General features: G+C 32.6%; 2 protein-coding genes and 1 long non-coding RNA gene across 8 annotated transcripts; 1 reads left to right on the top strand and 2 right to left on the bottom strand.

The window, feature by feature from the left end:
• Positions 1-23: 23 nt before the first annotated feature.
• On the bottom strand, positions 24-4,339 carry LOC7462954 (DDT domain-containing protein DDR4). 2 transcript variants are annotated; one of them, XM_024589854.2, is made up of 11 exons: positions 4,038-4,339; positions 3,818-3,928; positions 2,975-3,061; positions 2,850-2,887; positions 2,659-2,740; positions 2,255-2,361; positions 2,022-2,181; positions 1,859-1,951; positions 1,608-1,728; positions 1,173-1,215; positions 24-993 (listed from the first exon to the last, which is right to left on the bottom strand). In XM_024589854.2, exons 1-11 carry the CDS (start codon positions 4,155-4,157, stop codon positions 405-407), a joined length of 1,551 nt encoding a protein of 516 aa, XP_024445622.1. In that variant the 5' UTR covers positions 4,158-4,339; the 3' UTR covers positions 24-404. The 2 variants fall into 2 exon arrangements, with proteins under 2 accessions (XP_024445622.1, XP_002324827.3); XM_002324791.4 differs by having other exon boundaries at positions 24-972.
• A 12,707-nt stretch (positions 4,340-17,046) lies between these two features.
• Positions 17,047-26,152, top strand: LOC7458988 (potassium channel KAT3-like). Its single transcript, XM_002324221.4, has 13 exons — positions 17,047-17,349; positions 20,137-20,352; positions 21,755-21,916; positions 21,990-22,047; positions 22,151-22,468; positions 22,750-22,989; positions 23,133-23,231; positions 23,312-23,344; positions 24,291-24,476; positions 24,599-24,676; positions 25,183-25,252; positions 25,437-25,586; positions 25,908-26,152. Exons 1-13 carry the CDS (start codon positions 17,168-17,170, stop codon positions 26,015-26,017), a joined length of 1,902 nt encoding a protein of 633 aa, XP_002324257.3. The 5' UTR covers positions 17,047-17,167; the 3' UTR covers positions 26,018-26,152.
• LOC112324896 (uncharacterized) lies at positions 23,283-27,367 on the bottom strand. 5 transcript variants are annotated; one of them, XR_008058117.1, is made up of 6 exons: positions 27,211-27,367; positions 26,560-26,611; positions 26,297-26,425; positions 24,310-24,549; positions 23,789-23,879; positions 23,283-23,651 (listed from the first exon to the last, which is right to left on the bottom strand). It is a non-coding gene; the product is annotated as an uncharacterized LOC112324896 (long non-coding RNA). The 5 variants fall into 5 exon arrangements; XR_002978877.2 differs by having other exon boundaries at positions 23,283-23,879; positions 24,310-24,561; XR_002978876.2 differs by having other exon boundaries at positions 23,283-23,879.
• Between the last annotated feature and the right edge of the window lie 350 nt (positions 27,368-27,717).

Genomic DNA, 27,717 nt, shown 5'->3' with positions numbered 1-27,717 from the left:
TGTATCAGTTTGAAGCCCGGAAATTAGCGAAATCCCATGTTTCCAATTATCTGACAACCTCTTTTACAAGCCGTTAATAAATTAATTATACATATGATTCTTCCATGCTAGGGAGGAATTCCATTTAAACAGAGTAAACAAAAGATGTAAATCCGTCGGTGCCTACTTAGTGGTAGCTTTACAACTCTGTACAGGACATCTCTCTCTCTATAAATCCTAACAAAACAGGATCTCAGAAAGCACAGGGCAGGGGGTGCAGATTAGAGTTCGGATTCCTAGACGGAATACAGGGATTGGCACATTTTCAAAACTTGCTGTTAACATGCACTGCCTTCAAGATATGTTTCTGCAACGATATCTCCTCCCAGCAAAATTCTCAAGGTTAATCACTTGCACAAACTGGTTTACAAACTGTCACTCACCCCTTCTGAATTACATACTGGAGACAAATCTTCATGTCCAGATATCTCGCTGTTGGTATGTTTTGACGAAGTTTCATCATCTGAATCAAGCACATTAATAGAGTCCAGGGCAGAGTTACGCATGGGTCTTTGCCTCAACCTATTCTTTGTGCCAAAGTTTCCAGCTTCCACAACAGGATGGCTTGCAACTCCAGCAAGTCTTGAACTCCAACGAGAACCAAACTTCCGAGCAATGTTCTTGCCACCAAAAGTTTCATTTTCTTCATCAGATTTGCCAGATCTATTCCCATTATCATAATCCATTTTGTCATCATAATCATCATCGCTGTCATCATCATCATTACCTGCTTCATCAAGCTTGCCACTTTCTTCACTATCCGAGAAGTTTCCCTTTTCAATATTACCTTTGGAGTCTGCACTCATGTCTGAATCACCCTTTTCACCAAGACTTTCTGTTGAATTTATGCCCATGTTTGAACCCCCATCAGAAGCAATTCCCTGCTTAACATGTTTCCTGTCATTGCTCTCCTCTTCAATAGTGTTCCTTTTCCTGGATAATAAATTGAAGCAACTAGAAAAGGTTATGTATTGTATTCTCAATAAGAGGGACATATTGCATTCAAGGTATTAAAGAACTTCAGAACAGCATTAGCAAAGAATTTTGTTGGTACATTCAGAATATAGAAATGCAGTTCACGAAGCAACAACAACAAAAGTATATTTCATATAGGGATAACAGCCAACTCTTACTTTGTTATTTTTATAGCCTCATCAATCGCACGGTCATAATCATCTGCATATTGGATCCCAAATCAAAAGGTTAATTGTAAGTAATGCTCAAGTACAACCAAGGTTCATAGATCAAGAAAATGTTTGAAACAAGCAAGAAACTATGGTAAATTGAAACAAAAAAAACAAAGAAAAATATCGGTTAGCTCGTGACATTTAGTGCATGACTTTTTTCTCCATCTTATTCAGAATTTGAGATCCCATAGAAGTTCAGTAACGCACTTGACCACAGGGAGGCAGTTATAATTCCAAAAATGTTCTGTTGGTCTGTATGATTATTTGATATTTGATGTCATTCAGCAAGACAATGAAAATGAAGCAAAAACACCAACAAATATTGATTATATGCCCCACAAGCAGGCCATGGAATGAATACAGATGAGATACACATCATACCAAATGTATAACTGATAGGTCTGCGACTGCGGCAGGAACGAGTAATCCCAGCAGTGTAGGATCTAAAACTGTTCAGGAGCTCTTCTTGCCTTTCTTTTTGTTTGAGGGCCCTATCTTTCTTCTATTGCATACAGTGACAATGAACAGATTACTTATCATCAACATGAAAGATTAATAAACTAGCACGTGATAAAAGTGTGACAACACCCACACTATTAAGACATGATTATAAAAGAAATACATAAGCATACCTTCTGAAATTTTTGAATAATAGGCAGGACATCAGTTTCAATAGTCTTGCCAGCTGCAACATCTGCCACAACTTTGCTAGAAGAGAGTTCATTCTGCCATTACCAGCAAGAAACAAAGTAACTAAAATTTCCAGCAGTTGAATAAGAAGAATGCTAAACTTACCACAACTTTCTGAAATCCCTCGAGATTGGTTGCAAGTATTTCCCATTGCAAGCAGGTAGCTGGCAGATTTTTTGATGCTTTACCCTTCATTCTAATATTAGCCCTGGTCATGTTTACTTCCTTGTATAATCTATGGCCAATGGTAGAACTTCCATCATACCTGTACATACAATTAATATTATCAACACTCGCACAGCAAATTAAATGAAATTCAGAGCATGCACAAGAATTACCAGTAAGAGATTGCAGTTCCATCTCCCCCAACCTTATCTTTCCGGAAATAAGAAATTTCAGTTCCATCTTTCAAGGAAGTATTAACATATGATGCAATATCATCTTGCTGTAAACAGGGTGAATGGGTTACACCAAATTAACAAGGAAACACAGAAAAACTACAACATCGCATTCATCTTAAATATATCCACCCAGATAGAGAACGTGATTTTCCCCAAATACACATGATCACTAAGCCTTAAACAAACTAAGCATGCACAAAATAAAAATACTCTGAAAAACAAATGAATGCAAAAGTACCAATCAGAAATACAATTATCTAGAACATCATCCAGTTAAAAACAAGATAAAGAACTTCCGACATGTGAGAAAAATGTTGAATCAGAAAGGCAAGGCATATTACTTCAGCTCTGATTTCACAGAGTGCTTTCAAAATCAGCAATCTATTAGTTGGATCTAGTTCCTTGTATTCAGATATCTCCTCTCTGCACATGCCACAGTAGCAACAAACCATCATGATCTGAGTTGGTCTAAATGAAAAATGAAAACTTATCTTTTAGGAAATGGCATGAGACAAATTATTGGTGGTTTTACCCTTTGGCTTCCTTCAGTGGTAACTCACCTTCAGCAACCTGTAATAAGCAGTGCAAATTTCAAATTCTATGAAAATCCTCACTACACAGTTGAAAGTTGAAAGTTGAAAGTTGAAAGTTGCTTACCCATGGCCACCACGTGGCTAGTTTCTTACAAAGTGCAGTCACCCATGCATCAGATGCTTTCAGTTTGTTACTCACAGGTGGTATCCCCTGTTGAAAATTCCACATTCATAAAAACTTATAAAGATATTATCCACTTCGAAAAATTTCCAAGGAAATTGAAGAACATTGAACACGAACTACATGAGGGCAAAGCTATTCCTTCTCGCTTTGCAAAGTGTTATACACATAAACTAACGACACTGATCCCTTCGCAGAAGGTCCATAGCCATTGGATTTTTGGTCTCCGCTGGGACCCAAAGGTGTGTCCCACGCATCCAATGGCGCTGCATCCGTTCAAGTAGGATTGGTTCCATGTGACTACTTTCATGTCATATAGCATTATTCTCTCGCTTTCTACAGCATCTTATATGAATCAATTACCTTTCATAACATCCATACGCATGATTTTCAACTCTAAAAATCAGTACAGCTTCCTCGATGCATCAAATCCAGTAATACAAGAAAACACAACACACATCATTTAAACCAAAAATAACAACGCATGAAAAACACACTTTCGACAGGAGAGAAAAAATAATCATAGCCATCAAATTTGTGAGCCCCCACATGCAGGTTCCACAAAGCAAGAGCTGTGGTTATCTCTTGTCGCGATCCGTGTCTTTGATTTCCACCTATTTCTTAAAATATACATCATTATAAGAATTTCTAACCCAAGATAATTACTTCAGTTATTTTATTTTTAATGAAAGCAGCCTTACAGTTGTTTTATATATAATAATAACTGCATTCATAAAAAAAATCAAAGCAAGCATAGATAAATAAAAATTGGGGGAAAAAAAGAACCTTTAATAGCTTAACGTGAAGCTGAGCAAGTGATTTATTAGGCTTAACAAGACCACTCTCAATCTCCTCTGCTGTTAACTTCAAATCAACCCCAAGAACTGGCTCAAATATCTGTAAAGAAAACCCCAATTTCAAATCTTTAAATAAAATGTATACACGAATTTATTTAAAAAAGAGGTTTTTTCAAAAGAAGAAGAAGAAGAAGGATTGTTGATTTTACGCTCAAAAAATTAAGAATCGAAGCGAGTTCCCAGCGGCCACGAATCTTGTCGATTTCCGATTCAAAATAGGGATCGTCGTTCAAAACGACAACGTCTTTTGCCTTCTCGCCATGGATCATTTTGCAGAGAGAGTGAGATGGAGAGGGGATTGGCGGAGAGAGGAGATGGGAAGGGGGTAAAATTTTGGGGATTTGTTTCCCGCCTAAATGAATTTTACTGGCCTGACCTGTTAACTGTAAGGATCGTGGTTGGGTTACTTTACCTTTTCTAGGGTTATTGATTAGTTAATTTCAGGCCATCTCTTTTTGGACTAGGAGGACCCCCTTTTTGTTAGGCGCAGCGTTTTTTGTTGTTTTGCAGCTAAACGCAATCGTTTTGGACATTTGCTTTTATACCGCCTTTGTTTGTTATATATATAATAAGAAAAATATAATATATGCATATTTATATATATTAAATATACAATTCAGTATTTCGAATCATTTTTAATCAATTCTAGACCTTTATTAAAAAGATATTATTGAAATTCAATATCTTCTCATCTTTTGTAAATAAAAGAGTCTTTTAATCACATTCATTAAATCAATTACATTATTTGGGTAACTTCATTGTTTTCCCTATCTTTTTTCCAATTTAGCCCTTTTTTTATTTTTATTTTTTTTATCAACTTTATCCTTCATTTTTTTTAATAATCATTCATGTTATCTTTAAATTCATCAAATTAATTAGATCATGTTGGGACAACTTTAACACAGTTTAATTTTAAACTCAAGATAGGTAAAGAGTCGGATCAAAAGGTTTATTTCTACCAATTTCATCCTTGGTTTTTCTTAGCGATCATTCATGTTACCTTTAAATTCATCAAGTCGATTGGATCACATTGTGATAATTATTACACGGTTTAATTTTAAACTCAAAATAGATAAGGAGTCGGATCAAATGATTTGTTTCTATTAATTTCATCCTTAAATTTTTTACAAGTCTTTCACATTGCATGGAATCTATCAAGTCGACTGAATTATATTAGCACAACTCTTATATAAGTTAATTTTAAATTTGGACTAAACAACGAGTTATATGAAAAGATTTTACAATTGATATATTAAATCATGTTTATTAATAATATCATATAGTTATCTATAACCTATATATTTTTTGTTGTATTAAAAAAAATTTTACTCTACACGCAATGGAGCACAAGTTTGTAAACTAATTATATTTATATAATAGAAGAGAATATTACATTAATAGTTTCAGGCATGGAAATCTCTAAGCATTTTTATTTTGTAATTAACCAACAATAATAATTTGCTGCGAGTGGTTTTTTTAACACGCAGACAAATCAAAACAATATTTATTGTGGACATAATTGTTTTTTTTGTCCTTGTAAACTACTTAATTTATTGCACTTATATATTTACTAAAAATATGTTAAGGGATGGGAAATTCATTGTAGCCCTAAAAAGAATTTATTATAAAATATAGTAATGAATTGATATTTCATATCGAATGATTTAATAAGATTAATATAGAAGTAAAATGGTTTTTTCCATGTGATCTATTTGTTATTTTTGTTTTGTTTGAGATATAAATATCTTTTTCTATTTTTTAAAACAATAAAATATTTTCATTACCCTTAAAAGCAAATAAAATCAAATAATTAGTTTACAAGGGCTTTTTTTAGATTTCACACTTTTTAGCATAACAATTTTACTAAAATAACATTTATTTCAAAATTAATTCAAGCTTTTGTTGGGGGCAATTTTATATTTTCAAGAGGGGTTTAGTTATAATAAGATTGGTAGAGGGATAAATTAGCTTTTATAATAATTAAAAAAATATTAAGAAAAACAATCAGGAATGTGAGAAGACGCCGCAGTGCTTCGGCGTCATCTGACGTTATAAATTTGTTTCCAATTTCTCATTCCTCTTTTTTATAGGCGAAGTGTGTTGGGTTTGGTCGAAATTTCTTTTTTTCTTTCTCTTTTCTCTCTTTTCCCTCGAAATTTGCATTTGACATTTAGAATTTTAGGAAAATCCTTTTAGTTGAGTATATTTGAGTATCAATCCTTATTCTTTTGAGTATCCTTAGCTATTTTTTAAGTGTTTATTTTTTAATTGCATCGTTAAATCTAGATGTTTTTTTTTTTTTAATTTGGTAATGATTCTTTTTTTTCTTCATTTTTTTCTTGCCTCTTCTTCTGTAAACTTCAATTATTTTTAATTTTATTATTTAATTAAGAATTTTAATTTTTTAAACGTGGTCTTCACTCTCTCGGTAATTTCTTTTCTAATTTTTTATTAAATTAATTTTTTCTTCAATTTAATCTTTCTATACGTAACAACAAACACTACCTTTAGATTACGGGGCTCTATACTTGAGATGGCCTGGAGAGCCATTCCCTTCTTGTCTACTTGGAGCTTAATGTTACGGGCAATGCAGGGAGAGAATATCTGTACAAAGCTAAAGTCAAGGCCATCAAAGATGCTTTATTTGTGATTGTTTTTTCTTTTGTGCTTTCTAAATTCTAGCTTGAGGCCTTCTTCTTCTTCTTCTTTTATTAGAAAGTAAATTTATTTTAAGGTCTTCAGGTATTGACAATTTTCTCCCGGGGCAGCTGTGCAAGTTTTGTTTTTTAGTCTGCCTGTTTATTTTTGTATTTTAAAATTATTTTTAAAAAATTAAAAAAATATATATTTTTTATTTTAAATTAATATTTTTTTAATGTTTTCAGATATTTTGATATGCTAATATCAAAAATATATTTTAAAAAATAAAAAATATACTTTTAAACAAAAAAACAATTTTAAAAACAATAAAAAAACACAGTGATCGCCATTGAATTCATATTAAGGGCTTTTGAAACTTTCGCGAGCTGGGCTTTAGGTTGTTTGTATTAGTTTTTTTTAAAATTATTTTTAATATTAGCTTATTAAAATTATTTAAAAACATAAAAAAATATAATTTATACCGTATTCCTCAGCAGACAATTATGCTACTTCAGTGTTAAAGAACAGCAATGCACTTGTCTTGCTGCAACTGTCATCATCTTTTTTTCTCTGTGGATTTTTATTAGGATTGGAATGATTAGGTAGAAGACCATAAGAAAATAGAAATCAAGCACGCACAGCACATAATTTATGTGGCTCGGCAAATTCGCCGACGCCCATAGGGTTGCAGAGATCTTTTACTCATCTGGGAATAAAGTTTACAGTAGTTTTTTCTGTCGGCAGCACTCTACACCTTTCTGGATCACACACACAAACTAGCTAATCCATATTTATTATGATGATATAAATACAAATATATCCACCATTGGCCTTGACAACAGACCCAAACAAAGAACAGAAAAGGAAATATATAAAATGGGGGCATGCATGTATTTTAAAATCGTAATCCGAAAGAAACTGAAATCTTAAGGAAATTTAATCTTTCTTCTGCTAAAAAACTTGACTTTCCTTGTCAGTTGCAGAATAATTACTCCAATAAAGTATTTTAAAATTTCTCTGGGAAAAAACCACTGACACTGACATGCATGCATTAAGGAAGACTAGAAATATCTGTAATTAATGGCGGTCTTGCCAGAAACATGTGAATTTTTAACTAATTAATTTAATAGTGATCAAATAATATCTGGTGAGTCATCACATGACAGCTTTTTCTTGAACTTTTTTTCTTGTTTTTTATCTTCTTTACGCTAAAAAGATGTTTTTGCAGAATGTTCCTGAAGAAGTGATATCGACAAGAGTAGCGTCTACAGAACAACAGGATGTAGCAGTAAACCAGCATACTGCTGCAGCCCTTGCACGTATTTGCTCCTATCTTGAAACTCATAAGCATTTCAATTATCCACACCAGTTTCAGGTAAATGGAACTCTCTTTTTCATGCTCGCTTCTCTCTTCTTTTTCAAAAAAAGATAAGAAGAACTTCTCGGGCATCGGATTATATCTGGAGGGCATGATCTTTCACCACATGAAATATGTTTATTCTTTCCACTCAGATGTTAATCTTAGTTTTCAACATGATTCTACATTTCAACGTCTCTCTGTTCATGCTGTCAGATTTTTTTTAAGATAAAAAGAACTTCTCGGGCATCGGGATATATCTGGAAGGCATGATCTTTTACCACAGTTACCTTTCTTGTATATGAAATATGTTTATTCTTTCCACTCAGATATGAATCTTAGTTTTCAACATGATTCTACATTTCAACATCTCTGTTCATGCTGTCAGATTTTTTTTTCTTTCTCATTATTGTCGTTGACAAAAACAGTTGCTCAGTAAGAGAACATGAGGTAACCTAAACCTGACATGAAAGTACCTTCAGAAAGTGATATATAGCACCTGAAAAACAGAACATGAAAAAAAAGTGGTGGCCCAGTTGGAGAAACAGGAGGAGGCTTCACTCCTTTCGAAAGTAGAAACCCTTAATTTCTTTGCCATATTGTCAACTTCGCATCAGCATATTGATGCACCGGGGAGAAATTCGAGCCAGCAGTACGTACTATGCCATAGCTTTGGACTATTTCAAGGGTTTGGTGATATATTGTTGACTTTATGATTTTGATTCAATCACCTTTCAAACAGGCCTGTGGTTCACTTTGGTTCACTCATTGGTTCAGGTAAATCAAGAAGGATGATCATGACGTTGCTGGACTGTGCTGTATTCAGTTATTCATGAATTTTTCTTCACAAGAGGAAGCTGTTAAACACTTAGACAATGCGAAGGTAACTGCATGATATTTCTCGTCACAGTACCCCCCTTGTTAAATTGCAGAGTAGAAACTGCCTTGTGTTTGTGCAAGAAAAATTCCATAAAGACGGGGATCTACAAAAGCAAGATCGATCTTATGGCAACTATCGAGGAAAGTGACACGAGTAGAGGCGATTTCCAATTTGAGGACGTAAGCTTTCCAATAGCATTCAAATGAAGAAAAAACCTCATTGAAAGGAACATGTTATGAGAGAGAAACTTGTAAGAAATGTTCCCGTAAGTTTAGTATATTTGACTCTCTAAGCATGCTATAAAGTTTATTTGACAACCAATCAGATTTCTAAAGATCTCTGGCATGATGGCTATATTTATTGGCGCAAACTCTACGCAACTATGACGCGTATGGAAACAAACCTTGAAATAAAAGACAATTCTAAACAAGTCAGGAAGGCGCGCATGAGAGAAATTGCACGCATTGGAATTTAGGTAGTGGCGCGCGATGGTAAAGAAACTGATGAGTGTGATGTTTTGATTCATTTGAAATTTAGTTCATTGATGGAAGCAGAAGCTACCTTTCAGTTACTCAAGTAAAGCATAGGGGTGAACAAAAAAATCTATCAACTAATTAAATCAAAAAAATTAAAGTAAAAAAACAACTAAATAAACCAAATAAAAAAAACGAATTAACCGATTAAAGAATCATAAAAAATTTCGATTTGGTTCCGTTTTGATTTTCAAAGTCTGAAATCGATTGAATCGAACCGATTCAACCAGACCAACACTTAAAAACACAAGAATAAATAAGATATTTTTTTGAAACCCTAAACCTAAAGTAGCATTCTCTAAAGACAATCAGTCACCACCTCTTTTTGCTCTATGCGTCTCTCTGATTTCCTCTATACTCCACATCCTACAATTGTTAGGAATTGTTAAGCTCCTGTTGCTCCATGCTTCTCTGTCCTCCTATCAAAGACACACCTTTTTTCATTTTTTATTTTAATTATTTTAGTTCTCTTATCAAAGACACACGCCTCCATACTTTTACTTTTGCTTTTAATCTTTTTATCCCTTTTCTTTCTATTTCTCGCATAAACTTGTAATTGTTATATATTTTTTCATACCCATATAACTGAAGAAGATTATTATGTCAAACCAGTAAAAGATTTTTTTGTGCTTTTCTTGATGTTGGTCTTGTGAGGACAACAATTGGGCATCGAGTTTGGTTATTTATTGAAGAGATCGAGTATAAAACACCACACACTCAATAGATAGATGGTGTGGATCTATGTAAACTATTTGTAATTGGTTTTCTCTTATTCTGATTTTACATTTGAATAATTGATATCTTTTGATCTTCCTTTTTTTTCCAGTCAAATCACTTCTTTTCTTTCCTTTTGTTTTGTGTATCTTTTGCACAAAGTTTACTTTTTGGGCAAGGATCTAACAAAAAGAAAATTGGGGTTGGATTTCTAGATATTATGTATGCCTAACCGGTTTAGCTTGTTGAGAAAGCCAAGATTTCTTAGAAAATAGGCACAAAATATGAAAATAGAAATAACACGGACCGATTTAAACTGGTTTGGAAGGGAAAAAAAACAAACCAAACCGAACATGGTCGGTTTGAACTAGTTTTTGGTTTAGTTCCCATTCAAAAACTTGAAAAAAAATAATTTGTTTGGTTATTTATTTTGGCCCAAAACCAGACTAAACTGAAAATGTTCACTCCTAGTAAAAGATGATTCATGTATTGGCATTGCCTGAATTCTACAAGTTATTTGAGGTAAATTGTGATGCATTTAAGATAAATAAAGAGTTATTGACCAGGATGAACGACTAATTTTCTTTTTCAGTGAGAAGTTATCTAATTAAAAAAAACTACTTCATAAATGATCTGAAATTTTAGACTATTGTCTAAACCCTAAGACACTGGCATTGTTACCTTATACATAAGGAATTTATTATCATCATAGATCATGAAGCTTTTAAATATATAAATAGGCAATATAAACTTGGTAGTAGGCCTGCAAAGCGAGTGTTATTTCTGCAGAAGTTTATTTTTTCATTAAAACACTAATTGGGTAGCCTAAACAAAATGGTTGGCACGCTCAGTGGATGAGTTGCTTAACTCATTACTATGTGTACACAAGTGACAGGATTTGATGCTTTTCGAGAACTATATTTAGGTGATTCTTCATTCAAACAAATTTATGCAGAATTGATGGATGAATGTAAGCGAGATAGTTTAGTGCTTGTGAATGGATATGTATTTCAATATTTATGGATGGATGGATGTAAACATGTTAAGTTGTGTTCCCTTTATGGAGAATCGATATTTATCTTGAATAAGATTACAAGTTAAACTTAGCTCCTATAAAATAGCTAACCTACCATATACATACTTTCCTAACAACTAGCCTACAACTAGTATCCTAACAAAGGAAAGAATAAGATATCTACAAATATAAAAGGTAATTGTCAAATCTTTCTTTAAATAGACAACAAATTCCTTTGACATCCCCTCTCAAATTGATGTTGGTAAGTCCACGAGCATCAATTTTCTAACAAGAAAATGATGGCGCTAACAAGTTATGAATCTTGTGAAGATATCCGAAATCTAGAGAGTAGTAGTGATATGCGGGAGGGTAATAACCTGATGGGCAAAGGTCTTCTGTATGGAGTGACAATCAACCTTTATGTGTTTCATGCGTTCATGGTAGACATGATTGATAATAGTTCGGATGGAACTAATGTTGTTAATATGCTGGTGTGTAGGTTGAACAAAAAAAAAAACCAAGTTATGTGAGAAGACCATAAAGCCAAATGATCTTAAAGTAAGTAGCAGACATGGCACGATACTAGATCTCAGTAGATGACTTGGAGACAATCATGTTTCTTGCATTTCCAAAAAACATACACCAACTAGTAGTAGATTTCCTAATATCTGAGCAATTAGCCTAATTAGTTTCATTGTAGGTGTAGAGCTAAAGTAAAGAACCAGTAGGGAAAAATAAGCCACGACAAAGTGTGCCAAGGAGATATCGATGGATATTTATGCAAAATTGATGGATGGAGGTAAGTGAGATAATTGAGTGCATGTGAATGGATATTTATTTTGTGATTTGCAATTATATATTTTGAATTGCTCCTTATGGGAATATATCATCCCTGAGTTGCACTGTGAGGGACACTTTAGGTGTGATTGACAAACTTAGAAAACTTTGAGCAAGAAAAGTTGTGTTCCTTCTTTAGAGAATCATTATTTATCTTGAATATAATTCCAAGCTAAACTTTAGCTCCTATAAAATATCTAACCTATCATATACATATTTTCCTAACAACTAACATACAACTAGTATCCTAAAAAAGCAAAGACTAAAATATTTACAAATATAGAAGGTAATTGTCAAATTTGTCATTAAATGTATTGCCAATTCCCTTGACATGGACAATACATTGGCCCTAACATCATCATATTACTATTTATGTAAGTTGTAAGGCTAAGCATCTAGTTTTGTGAAAAGATGTATTGATTGTCAAAAATCCAAGAACTTCTTATGGAATGTGATGATGTACACCCTGTTACTAATTGTGATGCTTTGTGGCTGGATGTTAGCATTGACTTTGTGTTGGGCTTACCCCGTGCCTAACAAGCCATGGATTCTATTTTTGTTATTGTGGACATGTTCTCGAAGATGATCCATTTTATAGCATGTTGGAAGACCATGGATGCTTCTCGTATAGCCCACATTTACTTTAACTAGGTGGTTCGCTTGCATGGCATCCCTAAGTCTATTTTATCATAAAAAGATCTCAAGTTTATGATTAACTTCTGAAAGAGTTTGTGGAGAACGCTAGACATCTATTTGAACTTTAACAGTTTTTATCATCTTTAGACAATGAAGGTTAATTGTAGCCTCAAAAACTTATTGTGAAGTTTGGTGGAAGATAAGCCCAAAATAGTAGGATATGACCTTGACGTTAGCAAAATTTATTTATAACAAGTCCTAGAATCGAATCACCCAACTAAGTTAATTCGAGATAGTTTACGAGAAGAACCTTTCTAGAGTGCTTGAGCTAGCACCCGTTCCTTTCATATTGAATGATTGAGCTTTCAAGTTGAAGGTATGCTAGACTACTCGTAGGAAATTCATGAGCAAGTTAGGAAAACGATTGCATACAACAATTCCAAGTATAAGGCTTTAGCTGATGCTCATTGCCGAAGAGTGGTGTTTGAGGTGGGTGATCTTATGTAGGCAATGCTCATTCATGACACGTATTTAGTGGGAGAGCACAAGAAGCTGAAGGAAAGTAAGATAGGTTTTCACGAGGTGTTGTTGAAGACAAATGACAACGCATGTATACTTCGCCTTCCTAGCCATTTGAAGACTTCTATGTCTTTAATATGCATCACTTGACGTCTTTTATGTACTAGTGGGACAAAGTTAGGCCTAAAAGGAGGTCTAGTCGCTCTAAATTAATATAGTGACAATAAAAGGTCATAACTTTTGATTTTTTATTATTTTTCTTTTTGTTTAGGGATTCTGATATTATTACCTAATATAGGTCAGTTTTGGACTTATTTAAGAAGATGTAAACCTCTTAAAGAAGCATAATACATTAAGCTTTTATTTTAGAAATAAAACAACTTAGGGTGCTCGTGTTCTAACCCTATTCTCGACCAAACTCAGTCTTTATGCTTGTTGTTAACGTATTTATGTTTTCGCCTGCAACATGTCATTTCACACAATATTTTTCTGTTTTTTTTCTAGTTATTATTTTTCAATTGTCCTTACAAATATGGTTAAATGGGGTTTTGCGCTCATAATTTATTTTGAATTGCTTCCTATAAGATTCTCAGGGTGTTGAAAAGATTTTATAGTGTTAAATTAATGTTCGATTTGGCAAGATAGGGTTTGGTTTTGTTGTTTATCAAAAATTGAAATTTCAAGGGACTAAATTTGACATAAAAACAAATATACAACCCCTTTTTTTTATTATGTTGTCAATGCCTTTTCTAAAAACATTTCATTGGGATTTTTTTCAATTTCTTTTTTGGTCCTTTAATTTTTCAATTATGCATATTAGTCCAAAACTGTATTTTCTTTAACCATTTACTTCACTGCTTATACGGGCCCCTGTCAATTCTTTTATATTGGTCCTTAAGTTTGAGGCAGAAGAGAAAGGGTTGTCGAAAAACAGTAGAGGAAAGAGAAAATATTTGGTTTTGCCATTTTTTGGCAATGAAAACAGTATTTCTTAATGGGTTTGTCTTTTTTAGAAGATCAATGATGGTAATGTTTTTGGAAAAGTAAATTGGGATCCATTTAGTTTTTTCCTAATTCAATTGATTTTTGTTTTTTAGAGTAATTTTAGGGTTTTTTGGGGCTAGAAATGGGTATTAAGGCTTGTAGAGTGTTTTTGAAGTATTTTCATATAAGAACATGTCAAAATTGGTTCTTGGGGTCCAAAATGTTGCACCCCAATTTTCCAACCACACCTTTGTAGTGATTGAAAACTTGGTTTCAAGATGATGTGTCACTTTATTTATTTATTTAAAAAAAAACATAGGATGAATAACATATTATCCACTCATATGAAAAAAAAAAAACAAAGAAATCAACCTAGGCATGCAGGCTTGTTTATTTTTTCTTTTATTTTTCCTTTTAAAATGGAAATGCTATGATCTAAATCCCATATTGAGTGGGTTAATCTGGTTTGACCTAGATTTATCCAAAATATCATCATCCCAATATTCTTTTAAAGAAAATGTTAGATCGATGTTGTTTTAAGCTTTTTTTTTAAGAAGCAAATCGATTTTGGTCTGGTCGACTGAATAGCTAGGCAACACCTGAAGACCCGGGTCCATCCAAAACATCATCATGTTAATATTTGTAAAAAAAATATTTAAACAACGGTGTCTAGAGTTTTTTTATAGTAAAACCTGGTTTTAACCTAGTCGACCAAGTTATGGTTGGAGGCACCAAATTGATTAGGTCATATTAGTTCAATTCCCACACAATTTGATTTGAAACCTAAGCCAAGTAAGAAGCTAAGTCGGTATGATCCAGACAATTTAATAAGATAAAAAAATTTTAACTAGACATATATTTTTTTATTATTATTTTAAAGTGTCTAAGATTTTTTTTATGTTAAGAGTGATTGCTTTTGGTTTTTATTAAATAAATGATGTAAAACAACAAAAAAGTATTTGTTTGTAAAGATAACAGATATTAATAAGAGTTATACTAGAAAATTATTTTTTTTTAATAAAATTTAAATTATTGCTATTTTTGTATATAAAAAATGTCATCATATAAATAAATAAATAAATAAATAAAATGTTTTATTCAATGTCTATCTTTTAGATTTCCGACCTTGTATATATATGGTTAAAAAAAATAGCATTTTAATAATGATGATATTTACTGGGGGCATGGTGTGCTTAAGATTTTGAATTTATAATCATGATTCTTCTTACCCGGTAATGATTTTTTTTTTTTGCATTAATTTTTTTTTTATCTGACCTAAGCAAAAGCACCAACTAGATAACTAGTTTGCAACTAATTAATATGTGATGCTTTCAAGCATAGAGGCCTTGAACTTTGTTATTACTGTAAAAAAAACCAGAAGTTAAAAAATATAGAATAATTTATTTGGAACATAAAAGGTTATTAGTTTTAAGGTTTTTGTTTTTGCACAAGCTGAGCTGTGCATGGGATTGATTTTCCTCTACAGTCTACACTCGTCAATAGAACAAGTCTTCTAGGTTTCATGTTTCATGCAGAAGGTTGTAGGCAATAAAAATAAAATAATATTGCCCGCGTATGCATGCATATATATATATAATCTTATCCACACCTAACATTTGAATATATGGTTAAAAAATGGGAAAATATATATAATTGGGCTTATTATATAATTTTTGAACAATAATATATTTAGAAAGTCAACTTTATCCTTTTGAATATAATATTTAATTAAAATGTTGATATGATCAAGAGTATGTAGTCAACCCTTTTCTTTTTTTTACAAGTTTTAATTTCCTTTTTTGTTATCCTCCCTCGATAACAATTAATATTATTAGTATTCTAGGCATGTAAGCCTTTCCTTAGATTCAATGTCTGGAATGTTGGGTATTGTTTTCTAAAATCCACCTAGTTTTGGTTCGTGGTTTTTAAGTTATTAGATAGTAATATTAATTTTTTTTAGTTAAATATTGGTCGATGACACTGAATATCAATAGAAAATAATATTTTTAATTCATTATAATAATCCATTGATTACATGTCGAAAATATTATTTTTTAGATCTTGAATAAACCTTAAAAAATTATTATATCTTAATCTTTTTAATTATATTTCCCTAACCAAGTGATTAATCGTGTTATCCTACCCAATGAATACAACCTAAAGTTGTTTGTCCTGAAATCTTTCATTTCAGATGTGTTTTTGGAAGTATTAGCCGAGTAACGGCTGCAGTTTCTTAAGGGTGTTTGAAAATTTAATAGCGATTGTTTTTTACTTGAAAATATATTAAAATAATTTTTGTTTTATTTTTATAAAATTTATTTTTTACATTGACCTATCAGAATAATTCAAAAATATTAAAAAATTAATTCAGAATTTGATGAAAAATAAATTAAACCGCAGCTAAACATGCACTAAAGTGTGGTTTACTAGTGGAGTCCATTTTGTCAATGTTTGGTGTTATTCGGAAAAAAATAAAAGTTAGTGAACTTGCGCACGGGGAGAGTACTGCCACTACAGAGTAGAAAAGCTATGATGTGATTTTCAACTATGCTTTCGTTTTAGTTATGTCTCCACCCAGTAAAATTAGTGCCGGTAAAATTAGAGTTACTGGCAGGCTATTGGTTTAATATATTGCCAGGTAGCAGCACTAGTCAATAGCACCATATAATAATAAATAAATAAATAAATAAATAAAGTCTCACTTGTAATTGCTAGACATGGCGGTGGAGCTCCAATGATGCCAAGGCGTGCGTGCCGCTATAATTGCAAGGAAATGTATTATTATTAATTTATTACTATTGAATATTGATGATAATAATAATAATAAATGCCATTGGCGCGCTTGCCGCTATAATTGCACGGAAATTTATAAATCCGAGGCGAAGCTTTCTCAACTCTCCACATTTTATTTAATAAAATAGTTTTCAACGTCTTATATATATATATATATAGAAAAATCCAAAATTAATAAAAAAACAATCTTCCCAGCATACAATATTGATTATTATTCTATGAAAGGTCATCACCACCCTCTTCGCACTATTTTTTCTTATTCAGAGTCCAAGACACAAATGGAAGACGTCTTGTACATACAGAGAACGAAGCCCTCTTTCTGAGCCTCTCTCCCCCTTTCGCCTAATATTTACGTAGGGGTCCGGCCAATAATGTCCGGATCGGAAACAAGGTCATCGTTGCCATTTCCGTTTCGAAGACGTTCGAGTGGAGACGTCACAAAGAACTTAGCCTCAGTTTCCAGCAGCCTCTTACCGGCTTTTGGAACTGTTGTTGATGATGGTTACTTACACCTGAAGAAGTATGTTATCGCTCCATATGATAGAAGATACCGGTGAGTTTACTTGCTTGATTTCTTCTCCGTTTTAGTTTTATTTTTTTCCGGCCACCTTCTTTATTTCAGTACGATTTCTTGTTCATGAACATAAACCTCCATTCTTTTCAGCCAGATATTTGTCTATATATATATATATAGACAAATATCACTTTAAAGGGACTATATATATATATATATATATATATATATATATATATATATATATATATATATGAAAATTGCATTAAAATTGATGTGCATGACTAACGATTTTTATTTGAAGAAGAATATAAATAAATATAAATAGCATTAAAATTATAGGATAAAAAAAACTATAATTTACTTCTATATTGAGCGGTACTGGGCATAGCTTGTAGTTGGCGTCCGTGAGTGTTCATGGTTCATCCGTGAGATGGGGTAATAGGGGCTAAATTTAAATTATTGAAAGCGGCGGATCTCTTAAATTAACACATTTTTAATTATTATTTTTTTTCTCGAGAGGGGAGCAACTTGGTCTTGTTCGTCGCTATTAATACCTCTTGCCATCATAAATCCAAATTTCAACGAACATTAAATAGATGGGGACCAAGGAGTACTCGGGTCAATTAAATTATTTGACTCTTCTAAGAGTATAGAATACTCTTACAAGCTTAGATTTGTTATTAGGGATCTGGTCTCGAGGTTATCCTGTGGAATATTATATGTATGGTTCAAGAAAATGATTTATCTTATGAACACATTGATTCGAAGCTCAAGGTGGACGATGATTCACTTGAGATTTTATGGAAAGTGACTGGGCCTTAAGGTATGAAAATGGGCTATACCCATTTTCTCAAAAAAAAAAAAAAAAAACACAGCATCATGTGTGCATATAGGAATGGTTTATTGTACCAAAAAAAAAGTGTAGGTAATCATCTAGTAGGTGGCCTAATAGTAAGAGTTTGGGATTAAGAAGTTTGTTCCCCTGTGGTCTCAGGTTCGAGCCATGTGATTGCTAATATGATAGTCACTGGAGGTTTATATAGACGTTAATTTTAGAGCCCGTGGGATTAGTCGAGACATACGCAAGCTGGCCCGGATATCCATGTTAATAAAATAAAATAAAAGTGTAGGAAATTCTAAAAATGATAAATTCATTAATGGGTCGGAGTTGTATTTTATTGTAATTTAATATTTAAATTGCATAATAACTCACGAAATAAACTTAGCTCGCTATCTAAGATTATGCATCAACCAATAAATTTATTACAAATCTTTAAATTTGTCTAATCATCAATTTAGTAAATTATATTTAAAATGTGAATATTTTCATATTTAATAGTATCATGGAATGAAATAACTAATAATATGTCAATCAAGAAAATAATGTGGACAAATTTAATAATATGTAAAAACATCATTAGCTTCGTCATGATCTAGTTGGTGAACTAGGGTTCACGTGATAATGTCTCCACTCACATAATCATAAATTCTTTTTTTTTTTTCAAAATAGGGATTTTGAGACTTTTTAGAGATAGGAAATATTAATACCAAATGAATCTCTAACTCAACATGGACAAAATTCCTTGTTTCTAAGAAAATATGGTTTTATTTGTGATAATAAAAAAGAAGAAAAAACAATTTGATTAAAATTCAGATTATAAAATTATAAATAATTTTTTAAAACTAATTATATAGATAATCTTAATCAAATAATAAATATAAATATTAGTATAACACAATTAAGATAAAAGTAAAATAAATAATATAAAATTAAAATAAGGCTAGGTTAGTAATTATAACTGCATCCTCAGAAAGTAAACAACTTACAAAAGAAAGGGGGGGAAATGGCTTGCCATAAGGGGCAGGCTTTCGTTTTTCCAGTCTGGTAAAGCAGCACAAAAATAAGGAATCAAGGCATCAGGTGTGCCTATGAGAACAAAGACAATCATTAACACATTGTTTATCAGAGAAGAAAGTATAATTTCAGTTATAGCCCCATATGTCAACATAAAACCCCAGTAGATGCAGTCAGATAATTAATAAAATTAAGAGTGTGTTTATTTTTATTTTTTTAAAGTATTTTTGAAAAATATAAAAAAAAAATTGTTTCAAATTAATCTTTTTCTTTCATATCATTTAAATATGTTAATATTAAAAATAAATTTTAAAAAATAAAAATATATTAATTTGATATATTTCAATTAAAAAACACTTTAAAAAACAACCATTACTATAATACTAAACAAACTTTAAAAAATAACATAACAAAATAGATATCAAATTAATACCAACAACCCTTAAACATGTCTTTTATCAAGCTTTTTGATCTTAAGACACAACAAAACAAAAAAAACAAAAAAAAAAGAAGATTGGTGTTGGTGATTTGAAAGAGAAAGAGGAGTGGGCTAAGGGTTTTTTTTTGTTTAATTTAAGAGAAAAAAATGTTAATTAATATAGTATGTATACTTCATCAAAACTCGTAAAATTCACAAATTTGAATGATTTTATCAAGTTTACTTGAATCAAATCTGATTTTACTGGTCTTTGAATTTTTAATTTGATTTTATACATTAAATATAAATTAAATCATAAAATCATATAATTTTATAAGTATTCTAACCTTGTCGTTTCTCTTTTTTTCTAAATATACTTAATAACTTGAATGGAAAAACAAGTCATCGAACTGAGAGTTATTTGCGTCATGCAAAAATAATTTTTGACAAGTACAAATGCTACAATGTTTATCTAAAGTTTTTTACCGAGTAATTATATGCTTCATTCGTGACAAGAATTAAAGTTAATGTTAATGTTAATGTGATGCAGGTGGTGGCAAACGTTCCTTGTGGTGTTGGTGGTATACTCAGCATGGGCATCTACTTTTGAACTGGCTTTTAAGAAAGCCGCTACCGGAGCACTTTTGCCCGTAGATTTGGTGGTTGATGCCTTCTTTGCCGCTGATATTGTCTTAACTTTCTTTGTGGCTTATTTGGACAATTCGACCTATCTTCTTGTGGATGATCACAAGAAAATTGCAGCACGGTATGATTCCAAATCACAGCAACACATTCATTTAATTTCACAACAAATTACTCCAGTTTAGCCCTAAAAATAGAAGCTGCCATAAATTTATGACAGAACTATCACTGGGTGGCTTCTAACGGTATATTTCTGTCAAGTGATCAGAGGTTGAAAGGATCCGAATCCTTTTTTTAAAAAAAAAAATCTGAGTTCAAACAAATCATACTAAGATTTTATAAAAACAAGTGTATAAAAACAAATGTGATGGATGATAAATAAGAATAACTAAGTCAGCATATGAAAAGAGAAATGAGAAAATGTTAAATTTATTTTTGTTATATTTTTGTACTTATTCTAATAGCATTCTTCACCTCACCTACCACCACAACAACTAATGTCAAGTTAAAAATTGAACAAACCATCTACTAAGTGATCTAACTGGAAAAATTTGATATTAAAAAGTTTGCTCCTTATATAATCTCAGATCCGAGCTCTATAGTTATAAATATAATAATCACTAAAAGCTTACATGGTCGTTAACTTTAGGATCCGTAGAATTAGTCGAGGTACGCGTAAGCTGGCCTGAACACCCACGTTAATTAAAAATAAATAAAAAATAAACTCTGCTTGAACCACTGGGTTCAAGATATCCCTATGGCTCGATAGTCAATTTAATTTGCAATGACTTAAATTACAACAATTGCACAGTACTCATTGCAATGCGTAACCACCATTAGCAAAAGTTATGCTAGAATAACTCTCCTTGTCGCCAAAGAATATTTATATGTTTCTAAACCTTTTCTAAAAATATTTTTGAATTTAGTTTCTAAAACTCTTTTTTACATTTCTAAGAACCTGTTCTCTGACACTATGCAATCATGGATTTCTTATAGGAAAAATTGAAGTTAATGGGTAAAAATATTTAAAAAATAATTTAATATCGATATTAAAAATAAAAATGAAAAAATAAATGTACTGGTCGTGGCGTATAAATCTATTTTTCTTAAAAGTAGATTGCATTCTCTGAAGAATATTTTTTAAAGCAGCAAGTTAATGGTGATAGACTCTCGAAGATACAACTGCTGATCCTATACAAATGTGAACTAACAATGCATGATCTCATGAATACTCAAACTTGTAAAAATTATAGAGAGAAAAACCATACAAGTTAAGAAGTTGTAGGAAAATATTATCTAGCTCGAGGATCGTTGAAGATGTACTCCTAATTATGGAGGGATTTGAGATGTCTATTGTAAAATAAACCCTAAATTAAATTCATAATAAAATCTGCTAAGATTTAATATAATGATTTGACACTTTTTCCGTTATAATCTTTATACCAAATAATTTTTTTTAACATTTATTTTCCTAGAAATAGATTTGATTTGAAAGATAACACTTCTCTTCTCGCATGTTTTCTCAGGTATATCACCAGGTTATTGTTCCCCATGGACATAGCCTCAACTCTACCATTTCAAATCATTTACAGAATCATAACTGGCGAAATGCACGAAGGAGAGACCTTCGGTTTCCTCAACTTGCTGCGGCTTTGGCGACTCAGGCGTGTGGCTGAACTCTACAAAAGGTAAATCTCACTATTGTCTAACAATGAGGAGGGTGTGCTTATTCTACACTAATCATCAACTTATTTTCTACAGGCTAGAGAAAGACACACGCTTCAGCTACTTTTATACCAGATTAATTAAACTAATCAGTGTAATAGTCAATTCCTTCACCACCACAACAATAACTTTTGAGTTTTATACGCCCTGCACCATTCATTCATTCCCATCAAGACTTGATCTTTCATCCATGGCAGGTCACACTATTTGCGGTTCACTCGGCAGGATGCTTCTACTACTGGCTTGCTGCTCATCATAAAACATCAGGCAATACATGGATTGGAGTTCAGGTTAAAGATTTCAAACACAGAAGCATCTGGTTGGGTTACACCTACTCCATTTACTGGTCAATTGTCACTCTATCCACTGTTGGCTACGGAGACTTGCATGCAGTAAACACAGGAGAGAAAATTTTTAATATGTTTTACATGCTATTCAACATTGGCCTCACAGCTTATATAATCGGAAACATGACAAATCTCATTGTCCATGCTGCGGTCCGTACTTTTGCTATGGTAATTTCTCTTTTACCCTACCTACATGTTGTATCTATGCAACAGATTCTGTCAAGGTTTCTACAGGACTATGAATATCTATAAAATTTGGAATCTTCTAGAGTTTAATCCACTTGCTTGCTAATTTCACTTAACCAAACATGCCTTAACAACCTAAAACGGGAACGCTTAAGTCACAGTTGAGTCTTTCATCTATATAACAATCCTACAGCTAGAACAATCTAACAGAACACAACTGCATGGTGCTACTTAATAATCTACTATTGTTTGGTGTTTCGCAGAGGAATGCCATCAATCAGATATTAAGATATGCAAGCAAGAATAGACTCCCAGAAGGTTTGAAAGAGCAAATGCTAGCACATATGCAACTCAAGTTCAAGACAGCAGAGTTGCAGCAAGAAGAAGTGTTAGAGGACTTACCAAAAGCAATCAGAACCAGCATTGCTCTACATCTTTTCCATGGTGTTGTTGCAAGCACCTACCTATTCAAAGGAGTTTCTGAAGATCTTCTTACCCAGTTGGTAAATGCCTTTGCTCTCCGTAAAACTTGTATCAGTAAAGACACTGGTATAGCTACTGTTGTATTAAGACGGAAGGTAGAAATTATGATTGATACCTATAACAAAGTAATGCTAACTCTGGATTTTCTTGTGCTTTCTTCCAGGTAACAGAAATGAAAGCAGAATATTTTCCACCTAAGGTTGAAATTATTTTACAAAACGAGATTCCCACAGAGTTTTACATCTTAGTATCTGGAACGCTGGTATGCCCCATGCCCACATATCTATCAAGTTCATCCATGTAAAGTAAGATATAAAATCTGAATTGTGACTCAAATTGCAGGACGTGCTGGTGTACAAGAATGGAACAGATCAGGTAATTTCAAATACATGCATCAAAACATCACTCCCTGAAATAAATTGGATTTTCTAGTACCAAATAGTCAAGAAATAAATTAGCTGATAATCATATCGCTAAAATATGTTAGTGATTGAGTGAATACCCCATTTATTGGCACAACGATGACACCTTATGCATGATGCATATTCTACATGATAAGATTTCCCTACAAAGGAATAGTGCATATAAGTTGAACTAGGTTAGGCCATAACAGATGAAAGAGGAAAAGTCTACTGCAGATGATTGTAAAGGGGATTCATCCTGCATATATGTAGCAAAGACTCTGCAAGTACGATTTTATCATCACCAGTCAGCAGCTATTCTTTTTATTTAAGAAGTGGTCGTTTGGGGAGACTTCAGGAACTTTCCTGGCAGTCAAGAATATATTTAGAAAAGAAATCATGCTATAGTCACACATACCGTTTAAATTGAAACATCACTTTATCCAAAGAGCAGATGCTAGGGATGCAAATCCCTGAAGGGTAATGCTTCACAGATCCTGTCTCGAATCCTGTTGTGGCAGATCAACAAAAGAAGTTTCAGGAAATCACTATATATAAAGTTCAAGGCACAATATCAGAAAATAAATTCCAGTCCTACATGTGATAATAGTACATAAATGATAAGTAGACGTAATAGAACTTGGAAATAATAGGAGAAGACAAGGAGTCACAATGCAAATATAATAAGCAGAATAATGTTTATGGCCACAAGAAAAGGTACAGAATATTTCTTAAGTGATCTCTGCACATCTCATCTATCCTAGTATTGATACTTTCTTGAATTTAAAGAAATAGGATAGCATAGGCAAACTAATGTGAGAAAGCTCTCAGGAAATGATAGCGAAACTCAAAACAAATCTACACCTATAATATATAACAAATTCTTCCTTGTCCTAAAAATATATGTTCATGGTGTTCAGGTTTTGTCAAAGATAGGACCTTCAGATGTGGCAGGGGAAATTGGGGTTGTGTTCAACATCCCACAGCCTTTTACTATGAGGACCAAGAGACTTTCCCAGGTCATCCGGCTCAGTCATCATCATCTCAAGCAAATGGTGCAGCCCCATAGCGAAGATGGAAAAACAATTATCTCCAACTTCACTCAGGTTAAAGAACTTATTTGTCTCATTGCATGACCAAATATAATCAGTTGTACGCCCACCAGCACATGTATCGGAACTGCAATTTAAACTGAAGCTGATTATTTATAATGACTCTTTGAGTGCAGTACATGAAGGACTTAAAACAAGAGATGCAACAAGAAATACCCTCTCTCAAGGAATTGCTGGGAGACACAACTGTAGAGGTATATTTCTATCTTCAATCAATTTAACTAGTGTTAAACAAATACTTTGACTAAACAGAGTCATCTTAATGCACTTATCTGCCAGTAAAGGCAAAGGTTGTTTTCAACTATGCATAAACCTTTTATGGCATTGGAATTTGAATTACTTTTAAATGATACAAGAGAATAGTGTATTGTCCTCATTTCAATTGTAATTGAAGTTACCAACGTATAAACCCAAAAAAAGAAAGAAAAGAAAAAATGTTAACAGCATCACTCAAGACATTCGAACTAGCTTTGAAATTGCATGTATCATAGCAGACTTTTCTGGTCCGGCCTTTCAGATTTATGATTTATCAATACTGGCTCCCAGACATGTATCGAAGTCACTCCAAAAGATGTTTTGGATTGTACTGAATGTTATAGTGTTTCTGGTAAATGCATAATACCAGTTTGGCCAATATAAAATCTGGACAGCAGTTCTAATTAGTATTCTCTATATAACGGTCATTATCTTTTCCTTGCAGCAAGCAACAGCAAATGAGGAGTTACCAAGTTCTGATGCAGTAAATTCTCAACGAGAAACAAATTTAGAAGGTAAAAATGACACTTAAAACCAAAACTACTTAAACATCATAGGGCAACCAAGCAGGAAAAAAAGGATGGGAAATAAAGATTGTTTGATTTACATTTCATCTTAGATTTTTTTTTTTGGGTGGATAGGGGGTTGGGTGATTTCACAACTAATGAAAGATTTGAGCTTCATCCCATGCGTTTTCAGGAACACCAGAAGATTCTACTTCATTAGCAAGCAAATATCCCACACGAGTGATAATACATGGGCATCATCCAAATGAAAGTCCAACGGGGGACACAAACGGAAAGCTCATACATTTGCCCGACTCTATAGAAGATCTATTCAATGTAGCAGGTAACAGGGTTGTGAAACGAGTATCTATTCTCAGATGCTGATATCGGTTTTAACAATTAATAAAAAATATAAGAAATGTCTTCAAACACTAAAAAAGAAGCATATATACAACTGACAAAATACTAACTGGAAAGAGATTTTCAAAAATTGAGGAGCCAAAAGGCCCAAGACAATCTCTGTTCCCACATCAAAGAAAGGCCAGATAAATGCATGAAGAGCATGACAAGTTCGCATCATGTGTCCTATATCACTAAAAGTCCGAATTCATTCATTGTTTGCTCACAAATTGAAGCTAAACCTTGCTAAATTTGACGGATGCAGAAAAGAAGTTTGGCAAGCGTGGAAACAAAATTCTCATGGAGGATGGTTCAGAAGTGGAAGAATTGGATGCTTTAAGAGAGAATGATCGATTGTTTATTTTTGAATCTTAAAACACAAAACCAACATTCCATCATCAGCCTACATGTGCAGCTCATTTTGAGTGAATTTTGTAGAAAGATATTAAAAGTTTGAGATGTATAATATATGACAAGGGAGGGAAATACATGCTCCTATGTTTAAGTACATATTTTGTGACTGTTGATGGGTCTGTGCCTTTATATACTTGACCGATACAGTATCTTCAAATGAATGGAAAACAATAGCTACACTCTGAACGCCAAGCTCTACTAAAAACATAAAAGGTAACAGCACAAGACTTGTAAGCTTACAATTCTTATTGAGCATGCCTGGTACAGCATAAGCAGCTTTCTGAAACCTTTCCTTCTCTTCCTCTCAAAAGCAGTATCTCTGCATTCCCTATCTCTTCCATAACCCCACACGCGGTTTGATCAATTTCACTGCACAGAGTTTAAACTCAGAACTTGAAGCAAAAGAGAGTTACAAAAAAAAAAAACCACTTCTGCCATATTTCTTCAGAAATTTAAAACAGTAACAGCAATTTTAACAAAATTTCTTATGCTGATTAACTCACGTTATCATCTTAAGCATGTTATCCACTCCCATCAGAAACTGCGGTGACGTATCTGCATACAAGAGAATAGAATGATCAAAAATCAACATAAAATTTCACGTTCAATTTCTTGAATACGAAACATGACATTTAATCTAATTAGGGTTATATTTATTTCACTAATATTAGTTCAAGTTTATTCAAAATTCCACGTGACCAAAAGCCATGAGATAACTGTTTTTTTATTTTTACTAAATCGAAAAAATATGCTTATTAATCACAGCCAAACAGAGATCGATGTGTAAAACATTATCATTAACAAACCGACTTCTCTGAGTATTATGTAATTAATTTTTTTTCTCAACTTATCTAGCTTAACCTCACTCGATCACACAGATTCTAGTAAACACTAACAAGATTTTGTACAACCTGAATTTTTTTTTGAAAAAATACCAGAAATCAAGGGCGTGAAATCGTACGATATCTAAACCTAAATAAAACCGATTACTGGCAGCAATAAAATTGAATTAATAAAAAAAAATCTTGAAAATGATAATTTAAGGTGTGATTATAATAACAAAATCAATTAGTGCACGATATTCAAAATAACTACGAAATTTGAATAAATAACGGAGAGAAATGAACGTGAGGCGGAGCGAGAGAGAGACGAACCGTAAACGAGAGAAGAGATTATGATGAAGGAGCAGGAAGAAGAAGGCTAGGATTGAGCTCGCTTGGTGCAGGAGTCGCCCTTGCAGAGATTTTTTAAAAGCTTCTTTTTGAGAAAGCGAGAGAGAGAGTTTGCTGGGTGTGGAGCCAGAGGGAGCGTGAAGTTGAGGGAATCTATACAAGTATACAGCGGGATTTTTAAAATTTCTACAGGATGGGGAAATGTCAAATACACCCTCCATTGAGTTTTGTGTTTGGGTAATCAAACGCTGGATCGTGACCTCCTGTTTCTCTCTTCCTCAATAGTCTTGAGAATTATTAAAAAAAAACAAATAAGCCATGTGATAATTTTATTGTTGAAGATTAAATCGTGTGTTTGCATTCTGTTTTGGAAGTGTTTTTTAAAAAAAATTAAAAAAAAAAATTTTAAAGATATTTTTTTGATATTTTCATATTATTTTAATGTGCTAATATCAAAAATAATTTTTAAAAAATAAAAAAAAATTGTTT

The sequence above is a fragment of the Populus trichocarpa genome, chromosome 18 (assembly GCF_000002775.5).
Source record: "Populus trichocarpa isolate Nisqually-1 chromosome 18, P.trichocarpa_v4.1, whole genome shotgun sequence".
NCBI lineage: Eukaryota > Viridiplantae > Streptophyta > Magnoliopsida > Malpighiales > Salicaceae > Populus > Populus trichocarpa.
The sequence above is the reverse complement of the archived record's forward strand: the minus strand, read 5'-3'. Positions and strand labels throughout refer to the sequence as shown.